This window comes from Halichoerus grypus, chromosome 5 (genome assembly GCF_964656455.1).
Source record: "Halichoerus grypus chromosome 5, mHalGry1.hap1.1, whole genome shotgun sequence".
Taxonomy (NCBI): Eukaryota; Metazoa; Chordata; class Mammalia; order Carnivora; family Phocidae; genus Halichoerus; species Halichoerus grypus.
This window is the reverse complement of record NC_135716.1, coordinates 183,210,716-183,224,860: the sequence shown is the minus strand read 5'-3', so window position 1 is coordinate 183,224,860 and position 14,145 is coordinate 183,210,716. Positions and strand designations below refer to the sequence as shown.

General features: G+C 58.6%; 1 protein-coding gene across 3 annotated transcripts in view; it reads right to left on the bottom strand.

Annotated features, from left to right (window-relative positions):
* ACOT7 (acyl-CoA thioesterase 7) overlaps positions 1 to 14,145 on the bottom strand; it is a 110,194-nt gene that overhangs the window by 63,235 nt on the left and 32,814 nt on the right. For all 3 annotated transcript variants that reach the window (XM_036064483.2, XM_036064482.2, XM_036064486.2), the window contains exons 2-4: positions 12,223 to 12,340; positions 5,247 to 5,403; positions 952 to 1,043 (exon numbers count right to left, since the gene is read on the bottom strand). In XM_036064483.2, the coding sequence (XP_035920376.2) occupies positions 952 to 1,043; positions 5,247 to 5,403; positions 12,223 to 12,340 (367 nt within the window). The remainder of the gene's footprint in view (positions 1 to 951; positions 1,044 to 5,246; positions 5,404 to 12,222; positions 12,341 to 14,145) is intronic.

Genomic DNA, 14,145 nt, shown 5'->3' with positions numbered 1-14,145 from the left:
CCCAGGCAGGCTGTGCGGTCGGACCCTGGGCTGGCACGGGCAGAGGTGGGGGGGGGGGTTTGCAGGGAGTGCCCCCCGCAATGTTACACCTGCAGGGGTGCAGGAAGTGGGAAGGTCTGCCAGGGAGACAGAGCAAGCCTCCCCAAGCAGGAAGGGCCTGCGTCCCCATGAGGAGGAGGGCAGGACCCAGCTTCTCTGTGGGCTCTCCGCATGATAGCAGGTGCCAGTTCCTACAGCTGTGGCTCCCGGTTTCGTTATTTTAAAAATCTGTTCTCTGTACGAGTGTAGGAAAATGCTCACTGCAGGGCAGACGCTGCCAGAACCACGGGGTGACTCCCTCCAGAGGAGCTTAGGTGTGAGAGCAGAGCCGCAGGCCTCCCCGGAGGAGAAGCACACGTGTCCTGGGGGCGCCGCAGGAGGCGGTGAGGGCTAACTTTAGGGAAGGAACTAAATCCTTCTATTGGCACAACATTCACCCTCCAAAAGCCTGTCCACCCGAGCGTGCCCGCAGCGGGCCCAGAACGAACACAATGGGCTCCCTTCGTGCAAAGACGCTTCTTTCTGCAGCAAAACCAGAGTGAGAGAACCCAGGACAGCGGGAGAAGAGGCGGAAACAGAGCTGTCTTAGCCTCTGTTTCGTCAGGGGCTGGGATGGGGAGCGGCTGGCCTGGGCCAGGCAGCCGGGAGGTCCTGGCTCTCGCAGAAGGACCTGTCACCTGACACCATCCTGACCCCCGCCTTCCCTCTGGTCAGGGACATGAGGAAGGGTCCTCCAGGAGGGGTGTCCACCAGGACATCCCCAGCATGAACGAAACCTGCACAAAGATCCCAGACCGGGACATCCCACTCCACCGGCTGTCCCGGCCCCCGGCCCCTTCTGTTGCTCTCCTGGGACGCCTGGCTACCCTCTGCCATCTGCCCCCCGAGAGAAGCGGAAGGGGGTCTCCTTACCACGACTGGAGGCACCTCCAGGACCTTGTCGACGTTCTTCAGTGACAGGGGCACATACCACAGGGTGGCCTTATTGGTGAGCTTCTTAGTACCTTCAGAGAAAAAAACCACGTGAGTGATGGCACAGGGAGAGCGCAGGGCAGGTGAGGCGGAAACACAAGGTGGGAGGGTGGGCACAGAGCGTGGGGAGCTCCCCCCCAATGCTGCCCCTCTGGAGGTTGCTGGAAAGGCTTCAGAGCATACACTTTAAGTCTGGGGGTCCTGGCTTTCCAGCGTTTGCTAACAGAGGGCTCCGACCGCAGCCCCTTTACGGGTGTTTGACAGAAGGGCAGTCTGGTCATCCACACGCCCGGGAGCCTGAGGAGCCTCGGGGAGGGTCCTCACCAGCCACCTCCCGGAGAAGAGGGGACAAAGCCAGGGCACTCAGCCCCGGCTGAGCTCGAGTTTCTGCAAACAGATCCGGCAGACCCTGAACTTCCCATCGAACACACACTGCTCGGGAGCTTCAAGCCACAGTGCTCAGGAAGGGAACGTCCACCCGCTAAACACGGCTAAGAGCTCCTGCCAGACGGGGGCCAGAAGGACAGTGGCCCACGGACATGAGGCTCGGGGAGACACGGAGCCAGAGCCCATGCGGGAAGCCCGGGGAGCGGCTGCGGCCGGGCCACAAACTGAAGCACAGTCGCATGGCCAGCCGGGCAGCACCCGTCCTGCAAGCGGGAGGCTTCACACCGGACGCTCGGGTTTGCTGCCACCGACTCAGAGCTCCAATCGAGAAACTTCAGAGTGGAGTGCTGAGAGACGGGCAGGGGGCTGCTGACTCCCACTGCGGGCTGAGTGACAGGAAACAGAACCTTCCTTGGGGCTACCAGAGAGGCCTGTCTGGGCTGAGAACCAGGGGCCAGAAAAGTCCAGAGATCACGTGGCCCACCGCACCCTCCACTTGTATAGGAGGAAGCTGGAGCCCAGAGAGGTCAAGGGGTTTACCTAGGGTCACACAGCAATTCGGTGCTATTCTGTGTATAGACCTACACCTCTAGATCCCAGTACTTTGAGGGAAATATTTGCAAGGATGCCTTAAAAAGTAGCTTCCTCAACACAGAAGATCCTCAGTGCAGAGGAGAACAGCAAAACTGCAGGAAGTAAAGGGAAGCAAGCGGGGAGGATGGGGAGGAGCCAGGCATTCCCCGTAGAGCCCCTTGTGGAGCGCCCTTTCTATCAGTGCTCTCTGACCTGCCTTCCCACAGGGAGCGGGGGGCTTTGGTCTCCTCCCCTGAACACAGCCCCAAGGCCCTGCGGTCATGTAGGAGGGCGAGCCCACGGTGCCCGGGCCTGCACCGCCAGCACTTGGCCCCAACACAGTGGCCCCAGCAGGACAACAGGCTCCCTGTGCCTGGGAACCACAGGCAAGTAACATGGAAAATATTTTCACTGCACTTTGACTGAGAGTGAATCTGACAACCTGCTTTTGGGAATAAAGATTTCCTGTTAGACTCTGCCAGAGCCAGCCTGACAAGCCGGTTTCCATGGAAACCCGGAGTGGCCCTCCTCTAGACCCAAATGAGCGCCACGGGGCAAATGAGGCAAAACATGCTAATTGTACTTTCTCCGTCATTTAATAAAACCATCAAAAGACAATTGCAGCATTAAAAACACCTATTTTAAAATCTTAAGAGCTCCCAGCTATTTTCTGGAGCAATTTGCAACAATCATGTCCCAGTTAGCTTAATATTTTGACAGTTGCTGGAGATGAATGAGCCGTCTCGAAGGCAAAGGTTTGCTGGTTGTCTGCCTCGGCGTGTGCTAGCTCGGCTGCCTCCTGACAGGCGGCACAGCCCCGGAGGAGGGGGACACAATAGAGAGGGGATCCCTGCCTCCTGGGGTCTCAGTTCCTTCCCCGCCCCCCGTCAGAGTCACCCTGGGTCCACGGGGCCAAGCACTGCTGTAGGCAGTGGGGGGACTGCAGGGGACAAGGAAGCTACCAGCCCTGCCCTCACACCCGAGACACGTGGGCAGAAAGACACACGTCAGGACAGAGAGGGAGGCCACGAGAGACACAGGGTCCCAGAATAAGAGAGATCTGCACGGATCCAAACTCGGAAAGACAGAGGGAGGACAACAGAGATGCAGATGCACAGAATTGGCAATTACAGAAAGAGACGCAGAAATGAGAGAGACAGACAGACAGACAGACCCACGGTGGTGGAATGAGAAAGGAGGCATCTGGCCCTTCAGAAGGAGGTTCTGGGGCAAGATGACCCAGACACGGAGAATAGCCACAGCCCTCAGGGCTCCAAGAGCAGCTGCCCCCTTCATGTAACAGGGGAGGCCTGAGGGTCAGGAGGCCCCATCTCGAGAAGCAGAGCCCAGTGGGGTCACAGAGCCTGCCCCCTTGTCCCGTGAGGGTGGACGCCCGCAGCACCTCTCCTCACTGCCGGTTCTTCCTTCACAGGGCACATCAGATCTGTGTGCCCATCCTGCAGGGAAGGAGCGAAGCCGAGGCTCAGCGACCAGGTGCTTGGGGGGCGGGGGGGTACATCCTTACTGGTCGGGGAGAGGGCTGCCATCTCGCCCCCACGGCTCCGGGTGAGAGCCTCCTGCCCCACAGTGGGAGCGGTCCCTTAGAAGTCAGGCAGAGCGTGTCGTTCTAGACAAAACCCTCTGTCAGCTTCCCATCTCCGCACAGAAACAAATCTTCCCAACAGCCTCTGTTCACGTGGTCATTCGTTCACTCCATCATTCATTCACCTGTAGTTATTGGCTCTTTGTCTGTTATGAGCCAAGAGAAGCTGCCAGGAAGGAAGACATGACCCTTTCCCTCCGGAGTTCATGGTCGAGGGCAGGGCTTCTCCGCCTCGGCACAAGAACACGTAGGCCTGGCTCACCCTTCGTGGTGGGGACCCCCTGTGCGTGCAGGCTGCGCGGCTGCATCCTTGCCCTCCCCCCACTGGATGCCAGCACCTCTGCCCCGATGGTGACAACCAAAATGGTCCCCTGAGAGTCACCATGCTGGGGGTCCAAAGCCGTGGGGCTGAGCTCCACTTTGTCTCCTGGCTTCTTCCCCATCGCCAACAGGGAGACTTTTTTTCTGTTCCTCAGGGGCCCCTCCCCCATTTGAAGTCCCTGGCTCCTGCTGAAAATCACCATGAGAAAGCGACCCTGCTGGGACGGCCAAGGGGGGAAGCTTGAAGATAGAGAGCAGCAGAGACAGTGACTTCCCGTCAAGCCCAGCACAGCCCAGGGGAGGAGGCCTGGGCCACAGAGAGACAGAGCACAGGGAACGATGACAGGGACCCCAAGGCCCCATCGTGAGAAGACCATGCCCGGGACCCCTTTCTGTGCCACGGTCCCTTCAATGCCAGAGCCACGGGCTGCAACAGGGCCTGGCCACAAACACAGGGCACAGGGATGCTGAGTGCTCCCCAAGCACAGGCCCTTGCTGGGCTAAATCATTTACTGCACCACGGCCGGGCCTGCTGAGGTCACCGGGATGTTCCAGATGGATAACCGTGCTCTAGGCCCAGGGTGGGAAGAAGCCTGAGCCCCTGAAAGATCTCTGAGCACAGCACCTACAGGCAGCCACGGCCAAGGAAGGGGCGAGGGGCATCAGGAGGCAGACCCAAGGACCCTGCCCTCTGCATGGACGACGAGGGACCCAGAGGTGGGCAGCAAGGGGACAAAGGGGCCTGCCTTCCCCGTCAGCAGCCGGTTATAAAAAGCAGCTGCGCCACACTCCCCTGCAGAGCCTGGTGGGAGGATGAAAAGGGGTTTCCATGGTTACCACTCTGAGAAAGAGAATATTCAGATCAAACCAGAGTCAAAGGTTCGCCCAGTGAGCTTCAGCCTAAGCCTGGAATGCAGGGCCAGGGGTGCAGGGATAAGGGCAGGGCAGGGACCCCTCCCCCCAGCCAGTGGCCCCCCACCTCCAGGGAACAGCAAGGCGGGTGGTGGTCGGGGGGTGGGGGGGGAGACAGCAGGGGGCCGGAGGGCAGCTCGTGCCCTCCCGGCCCACTGCCACCCCTCTGCCCCTGAGGAGCTGGTCACCAGGCCTCCGCCCGGGAAGACAAGAGGGGGAGTGGCTGCACACCAGGCCCGAGCTCAAAGCCCACTGGGGGAGCACGCTGTCGGGACTCATTGCTTAACCTGTCCCTGCCTGCAGAACAAGGATGGCAGAAGTATCTGCTCCTGGGTGGCGCTGGGAATGAAGGGACGTCATTCATGGTGGCACCAGGGTCAGCCCCCCATCAACGTGAGCTAGGCTGCTGCTGGCTTGGTGAGACGCGCGCACAAGTTACCTGTGAGGATGTTTTCGGACATCACATTGACCTGGACCTCCACGGAATGCTTGGAGGTGTAGGTGATCTCCGCACTGACGTGCGCCACCTCACCAATGCACATGGGCGACAGGAAGTCGGTGCGCTCCACGCGGGCCAGGGCGGCCACACAGCGCTCCTGCGGAGACCAGAGACAGGTTAGCCCCAACCCGGACGTGCTCCTCGAAAGTGGCCTTTCTTTCTCCCACTGTGAAAGTAACGCCATTTATTGACATCACACATTCCTAGTTGCAAAACCATGGGAGACACAGAAAGGCCTCATGGGGACACCAGTGGGATTCTCTGAGCAGTGAGGGTTAGCAGTGGCTTCTTTTTTCTAATTTTTCTACAAAAGACGTGTATTACTTCCATAATGGAAAGCAAAAAAAGACATACTCATTATGGAAAATTTGGGAAATACACAATGAAGTAGACCAAGGAGGGAAAAAATCACTCCTCCCATCCAAAGAGAACCCAGGGTTCTATTTCAGGATCTTCCTTCCCAGGCTCTTCTCCCCAAGAATGGGATCTCCCTGGTTCGTTTGAGTTATTCAGTCTCATACCGTCAGGCAAACATAAACATACTTGTCCACAACCTGCTTTTTTTCTACTCAAAACAAGGAAAAATAACCTGCCTGCATTATAAACGGTGTTTGCAATCAATATTCCTTTATTTAAGTGTTATTTATCCTTCAAATAGGAACCCATTTGCAGGACTCAAAATTGAAAGGAAGGAAAGGGTATAGGGTACCAGGTGCGCGTCTTGTCACTCGTCCCCAGCCACCCAGGACCCCTTCCCTAAGGGATCGACGCGGCCACCGAGGACACCCACGCCTGGAGTGCCATCTGGACGGCACGCGACAGTCTACGCTGGGGCTTGTTCTCTATCGAAGGTGACAGACTTCCTCATTCTTCTGCATGGCACTTTCCATGACTGACGTCACGACACCCCATTGCAAAAGTATGTTTAATGGCCAAAGAGAATGGAATATTCCATTATCAGAGACTTGGGTCCAGTTGGGTCCATTTGCTTATTACAAACAATCCTTTGATGGGTGTCCTTTTACTTAAATCATTCTCAGTATTGGGGGCTGTTTCCCAGATTGAAGGGACACTTCAGTGTATGTTCTCGAAGTACTTCTCAACAGGACAGCAGGGCCTCTCTCTCCCCCATCCCCCCGCCCCCGGCCGGGACTGGCACAAAGAACTGCTTCCACGTCGGCTGCTCAAACTGAATGACACGAGACGCTGGAGTCCCAGCTGTGGGACCTCAGACCCTCACTGCCAAGCAGAGCACTTGGCACGTCTATCGCTCTCTCCCGGGAACCAACCCTCTTTTCTAGGAGGCTGGGCACAGGTGTGCAAGGCTCTCCGGCTACGCGCAGGCTGGGTGGGGAGCGGGGAGTGGGGGATGGGGGCTCACCTCTGAGAGCCTGCCCATCCGGCCCTGCCTGCTCTGGTATTCGCTTCCCCAGCTAATCCTCACAGTGCCCCTCGTCCATTGAGCTCGTGGTAACGGTCACTTTGAGCCCCGGTGGCGCTTCCTGCGGTACTGTGCAAGAGTCCCCCTGCCGCCTCCCGGACACGCAACTTCCCCGGCCCACGTCAAGCCGATGGGACCTGCCCCGCCTCTCCGGAGGGACAGCCAGGGAACCCGCACCTTCACACCCCCCAGGTGAGTCAGGAACACGGGGTTGGGGGTTCCTCCAGTTTCTGTTCCTATAAACGTGCCAGAGCCAGGTCTCAGCAAGCAGGGGACCAGAGCGGCTGGGAAAGGTTCTAGGGCTAAGTAGTGGTCACTCCGATCTGCACCGGCCTCCCCCCTACTCGCCCCCTAAGTCACACTGGCACTAAAACCAAGTGCGCCTCTAAGTAGACTTCTGTGGCTACAGCACCACCCACTGGCAGAAAGCTGGAAAGGCACCCGCAGAGCAGAGCGGGACAGGAACAGAGGCCCCGCCCCTGGGCGGCCTGGTGGAATTATCCAGGCGCTGTCCGCAACGCCCAAACCGAGTGAAACCAGGTGTCCTGACTGGACAGCGGTTAAACTTCGGTATGGCTACACTCACACATGGGTAGCATACATGCATATATATATGAATATTTTTTTTTAAAGATTTTATTTATTTATTTATTTGAGAGAGAGAGAGAGAAACAGCATGAGAGGGGCGAGGGTCGGAGAGAGAAGCAGACTCCCCGCTGAGCAGGGAGCCCGATGCGGGACTCGATCCCAGGACTCCAGGATCATGACCTGAGCCGAAGGCAGTCGCTTAACCAACTGAGCCACCCAGGTGCCCTATATGAATAATTTTTAATGGGAATGCAGCTTAGTCTTGGATGGACCTGAGCTCCATCTCGGTGTACTTCTTCCTGGGAGGAGGAGAGAGGATGAAATGCCCGCGTGCTGAGACAAAGGAGGTGAACAATGTGGACAGGTGACACAGATTAGGCGACTACTGACCCTCTGACACTCCGTCAGAGGGAGGGTCATCTGCTTCTGGGCCATGGCTGACTGCGGGTACACCAGGGGACCCGAGATCGCAGATCAGGCGGGAAATACTGGCATGCGCGGAGCCAGGCTCTGCACCTGGTGCGGGATTCAGGGGAGTGAGTCAGAGCGCCTGCCCTCGGCTTGGGTCCCGACAGGGGGACAGATGATAAATAAGTAAATAGGACAATGCCCCACGGTGGCAAGTGTTCTGAAGGGGGCAGTGTGGGAAGTGCTGGGGGTGGGGGGCAGCCTCCCCACAGAGGGCGCATCCCGAGTGAAATGATGTCCATCGGGAGGAGGCAGGTATGGAGGTGTGTACCCCAGGGGAGGGGGAGCAGGCGGGACTGCACACGGTGGAGGCTGGGGGGAGGGGTGCACAGCAGGAGGTGCAAGCTAAGGGGTCAGCAGGGCCGGTAGGGCCAGGGCAGGTGTGGGGCCAGGACTCGGCTGGAGGGGCAGAGGAGACGAGCAGACTGGCTGACTTTTTAGTCCCTGGACTTCAGTGGTGTGAACTTTTGGCAGGTGCCATTTCTGTTCCCTTCCATGACCTGGAACATGGACACAGTGACCCAGGACACAGAGCAGCTCCCCACACTCCCCCAGGGAATGCTGTCAACACACACCTGCCACAGGACGCCCTCAGGCCTGGCACGACGCCTGGCAGAGGCCTCAAACCTGCGCTTCTGGGTTGGAAGCTGCTTGTTAGGAATCTTAAGCTTGGTTCTAAAAGAGAGAATGAATGTTTATAGGGCAGCCACTCCGGAGTCCTTCATAGGCAGGGCAGCCTAAGAGACAGGTGGGCTGCCTGGGGGCTCTCCACCGGTCTGGGGTGTGGGCAGCATGGGCCTGGACCCAGGGCAGAGGCAACTTGACCGTGAGCTGTTGTCCAGGGGCCTAGCAGGGCACTGGGCCCGCCTCAGGCATTCCGTAAAGAACAGGTGCGACCCAAAAATTCAAAAAAGGAGCCAATGAACATCTGTACGCAGTAGGAAGATCTCCAAGCTGAACACACACCTCTGGCTGCCTGTGCCTCGGACACAGCCCTGGGCCTCTCTGCTTCGGGGGCTTAAAGCAGGAGGGGCAGCCCCCCTCCCGGGAGCGCTCTCATCAGTCTACCCCAAGAAGTGCCCTCCGCCGTACTCCCAGAGGTGACCGGCATCATGGCGCTCGCAGGGCTCGGGGGGAAACCATGGGGCTGGGCTCCAGAGCGGCCACAGCACGTGAAGCCAGGATAACAGCTGCTGATGCAGAGCCAGAACGGACAGCGAGGGGCCCTGGGCTCAACTCCCAGCTCTGCCGCTCCCTGGCTCTTGACCTTGTCAGACTGAGAAGTAAGTGGGGCCGGCAGGGTGCCACCAGGACCTGAGGGCATGATCTGTGGAGAGGGGGGTGAGCCGCCCCCTCTTACAAATGTGTGGGGATCAGACATGGGCGCGAGCGGGTCCAGAAAGGTTCGCCCCACTACTACGACCGTTTGGCCGGCACCTGCCCTACTCAGCGGACGCCACCGTAGAGGAGACCACTCTGTGGGACCTTCAGGAAGCCGTGTAACTTCTCTAGGCCTCCGCACCTCCCCCACAACGTGGGGTTAAGACAACGGTCGGGAAGATTCCGCAAAGAAAAGGTCAAGCACACAGTGTGGTCGCTGGTGCACCGTAAGTGCCTATTAAACGGAAGTGCTCCACAGGACACTGGCAATGAGCAGATCGCCAGTGGGAGTCCACTGTGTTCCAGGCCTCCACCCAGATGCTGAGCATCCAGCAGGGACCGGAAGGCAAAAGTCCCTCCCTTCAAGGGGCTTACACTCTAATGGGGGTGGAGGGGAGAGGTGAGCAGACCAAAGATAAATGAGCAAAACGCACAATGTTCTAGGAGCGACAGTGCTGTGGAGAACAGCTGGGAGCAAGGAGGGAGCTGGTTATCAGGAAAGGCCTCAGTGGAGGTCATATTTACATAGACTGGAAGGAGGTGAGGGGGAGCCATGCCGATATCTGGGGGAAGAGCAGCTCAGGCAGAGGGAAGAGGCAGTGCAAAGGCCCTGGGGTAGGAACACTGGCCACTCATGCAGCAGCAAGAGAGCCAGTGTGGCCCAAGGGAATGTTAAAGGGAAGGCATGGGAGAGGAGATCCGGGAGCTGGCCGGTGCTCAGATCCACAACTACCCAGCAGGTGGAGCCAACAGGATCGGCTACCAGTGTCCACGACGGAAGAAGAATGGGGTCACTGAAGGCCCCAGGTTCTGAGTGTGGGTAACCGGATGCCACAGTCATGTACAGAGGAGAGGGAGACTGTGGGAGGAGCAGCCTGGGGACAGGTCCAGGGTGTCTTTTCGGGCCCATCAAGGTCAAGGGGCCAACTAAGTATCCAGATGGAGCCAACCAAGAGGTCCCAGCTGGAAATAGAACCCCAGGGCTACATGACGGTACTAAAGGCAGAGACTAGATGAGACCTCCAGGGGAGTGGGGGAGGGTGCCCCCTCCCTGACCCAGAGCCCCAGCGAAGCCCCTCAGAGGCCCCCTGGCCCGCAGGCCATGGTCTAACCAGCTGGAGCTGCCTGGGGCTCACACCCCCTCCCAAGCCTGGAACTTCTGCACCCCCGCCCTGGGACCACCAGTCCAGAGACCTCTGCAAGCCAACACGTCAAAATGATCCTTCTTGTACCCCCAGGCTCCCTCCAGGGGCTCGAAGCACAGGTTCGAGGCCAGGATTCATGGCCGAGCTACCCCCAGCTTCCCCCCGCGGCCTCAGGCAAGCATGCAGCCTCTCTGTACCTCCACTTCCTCCCCTGTGCAACCGGGGTCACGGGGATAATAATGCAGTGTGCGGAGGATTATATGAGCAGAAGCACTTCAGAGCTTTGCAAAATGCTACCCAGCAGCAGTTATGTGGGTCCTCGCCACCCAAGGCTCCCCCTCCCCCATTCCGCCATCCTAAAGTTCCTCTTCCCAGTGCCTGGCCTCTCCCGCCAGGCCTGCCCGGACCCTCCCTGTCTGTCTCAGGGGGCCGCCAGGTGCTGGGCCCTCACGCCAGCCCCACCCCCACCCCGCCCCACAGGCACAGGCCCATCCTCCCCGCCACCACCAGAGGGCGCACTCTGAACATGGCCTGGTTTGCCCGGGAACTCCCAGGGCACCTGAACAAATCCGGACTCCTAGCTGGGCAGGGGAGCCCCTCCTTCACAGCACACCGAGGTCCCCCTCGCCTGTGTCCACCCATTAAAATGTTCACCCTAGGGGCGCCTGGGTGGCTCATTCAGTTAAGGGCCTGCCTTTGGCTCGGGTCATGATCTCTGGGTCCTGGGATCGAGTTCCACACCAGGCTCCCTGCTCAGCGGGCAGTCTGCTTCTCCCTCTGTGCTCTCCCTCTCTCTCTCTCAAATAAATAAAACCTTTTTAAAAAAAGATAAATAGGGGCGCCTGGGTGGCTCAGTCGCTAAGCGTCTGCCTTCGGCTCAGGTCATGATCCCAGGGTCCTGGGATCGAGTCCCACATCGGGCTCCCTGCTCCGCAGGAAGCCTGCTTCTCCCTCTCCCACTCCCCCTGCTTGTGTCCCTGCTCTCGCTATCTCTTTCTCTGTGTCAAATAAATAAATAAAATCTTTAAAAAAAAAAAAAAAAAAAAAAAAGATAAATAAATAAAATAAAACGTTCCCCCTGGCTTGGTGCCCACACACACAAGCACACGCATACGCACACACACGCGTGCATGCCGCTCTCTCTCTCCTTCCCGCTGCCCCTCCAGCCAGCATGCATTCCTCCTCTCGTCACAGCAGGTGGCTGGCCCAGGCCCATGGGGACACAGGACACTGGGACACAGAGGCTAGTGGCACTGCATCTCTGCTGGCCCCCAGGTGGCAGTGAGGCGCAAGACAGACCCCCCTCCCCGAGCGAGGCGGCTGGGGAAGCCTCGAGGGGAAAAGTCAGGTCCCTCGGGGCTGGAGGCAGGGCAGGAGAGGATGGGCCAAATGCCCCCCAGCTGCCCAAGCTGCAAAAGCAGAAAGCCTGGCCCTCATCCCGGGCACTCCGGCAGGGCTTCGCTGGGCTTCCCTGGCAAGAGTGCCAGTGCTTGCCCAGGCCCCACCCCGCCCCTGGGGGTGTCAATGGGGCAGGGGAGGGGTCAGGCCCAGGGCAGCCAGGCTCCGGTGGATTCTAGAAACCAAGACTCTTCTGGAAGGAGGGGGAGGAGCTTAAAGGCAGCTCTCAGCCAGCTCCCAGCTTACTCTCTGACTGTCTCCCATCCCTCCTTGATGAGTCCCAAACGTCCCAAACCAAGCACCATTCCAATGGGTCCCATCCAGGGATTCCAGAAGTTCCCAAGGCCCAGGGGACAAAGGAGGGGAATACTCCAAGCAAACTCCTGTCCTGACCCAAGAGTGGTGCGATGCCGCACACAGAGGGTCGCCAGGCCTCCTGGGCCTGGAATTTTCAGGTGATCCCAAGCAGGCTGGGTGACAGCCCGCAGATACTTACCCCATTCTGGCTATTACAGTGTCGGGTGCTGATGATGGCCCCTGCCTCCTCGATCATCTTCAGGATGGTCCCACCGTGGACGTTGCCAGCCACATTGGCATCATCCGGTCGCATGATCCTAAGCCGAGGAGAGAGAAGCAGCAGGATGAGGCCCTTGAGAAGGATGTCACTCATGAACAGCAACAACCCGGGGTGAGGAGAAGGTCCTCCAAAGAGACCAAGGACTCCCGAAGAAGGAAAAAGAACTTTCCGGGAGTTTGGTCAGAGTGGGCTGCTGATCTGACAGCCCCAGACAAGGGGCTGCAGGGTCCTGTCTCCACGGGAGGGAGGGAGGGAGGGAGGCAGGCAGACAGCGGGACTGTATCCCCAGGGTCACAGGCACCCAGCCGGGAAGGGGTGAGAGCAGGGGCCTCTGGCAAAGGCAGCAAGGCGGCCGCATGGCCGTTGGGATTCCCAGCACACCTGCCCCTCCTGGTTCCCAGGCTCCCCAACGACCAACAGGGCTGAATGAGCACCAGGACATAGGCCGTGACCCCGTGGAAGACGACCCTCAGGAGTCCCAGAGGGGCTAACGCATGCAGCCTCGGCTTCTCTGAGAAGTGGAAACGTGCCACAGCTCTGAGACTCCTGTCAGCGGGGTAACCCAGCACCACCTGCCCCGGCCTGCCGAGCTCCTTGGGGGCACCTGAGGGGGCTAAGTCCCCCGGGATCGAGAGCTGGGAGCCCTCCAGGGTCGGGGGAGGGGACTAAAATGCCACCCATTGCCCCAAAGAGGAGAAACTGCATCCCTGCTGTGGGCAGCCAGTGGTAGGAAGACTCCAAGAAATCTCTGGAATCCCAAGAAGCCAGCTTGGTGCTCCTACAGTGGGCAACCCCAGCCAAGCTGGCACCTTCCCAAACCACAGTCAGGCTAATGAAATCTGCCCTCAGCAGCCTCAGGCCTGGAGACGGGACGGGCAGAGCACACGCCACAGTTCCAGTGTGCCCGCCGACCACCTGGGCTCACCCAGCGCAGCACCCAGGACCTGCACCCTCTGCTCCGGGGCTCGGGGCCAGGGAGCTCCGCCACCCTGTGGGGCTAGGATCTCCTGACAGCTCCACTCAGCAGCTCAGTCTAGCCAGTCAGACTCCGAGATCATTCCTGGCTCCCGCTCTTATGGGTGAGCTGGGCGACCTGACCAAACTCTCATTCTTCCACTTCCTTGTCTTTAAAATAGGCATAATAACTGAACCACTGCACTTGACCGGGGGAGGACAGACTCACACGAGATAATGCAGATAACAAGCCCAACCGCAGTGCCTGGCACACGGCCAATACAATGCATGCTCACCAGCAGTATTCTTCCCTCCAGGTAAATATTTACCCAACCGACTGCAAGGTTGGAAGCTCCAAGACAGAGCCAGAAGATGTGATTTTCTCGGCAAATGAGCATGGACATCTTGCCATGACTGACAGCGGACTGTTGCCCACCCCCAAGTGTGACCCCTTCGTCCTGGGGGAGAGCCGGCTATGAGAACCGAGACCCACTCAGGTCACATGGCTGTCTGGCCCTGCCTCACTGACTCGGGGCAGCAGTCATGGTAACCTGGGCAGAGGCCAGGGGAACCCCAGAGAACCGGAAGGAAGCTTCACTTGGCTTCTCAAACATTCATTTAAAAATATTTCTTGAGTCAACTCAAAATGGATAAAGACTGGAAACCATGAAACTCCTAGCAGAAAACACAGGCTTACGGTAAGCTCCTTGATCAGTCTTGGCGACGGTTTTTTAGATCTGGCTCCAAAAGCAAAGGCAACGAAAGCAAAAATAAACAAGTGGGACTTTATCAAGTAAAAAAGCTTCTGCAGAGCAAAGTAAACCATCAACGAAATGAAAAGGCAGGGGCGCCTGGGTGGCTCAGACGGTTAGGCTGCTTTCTTCGGCT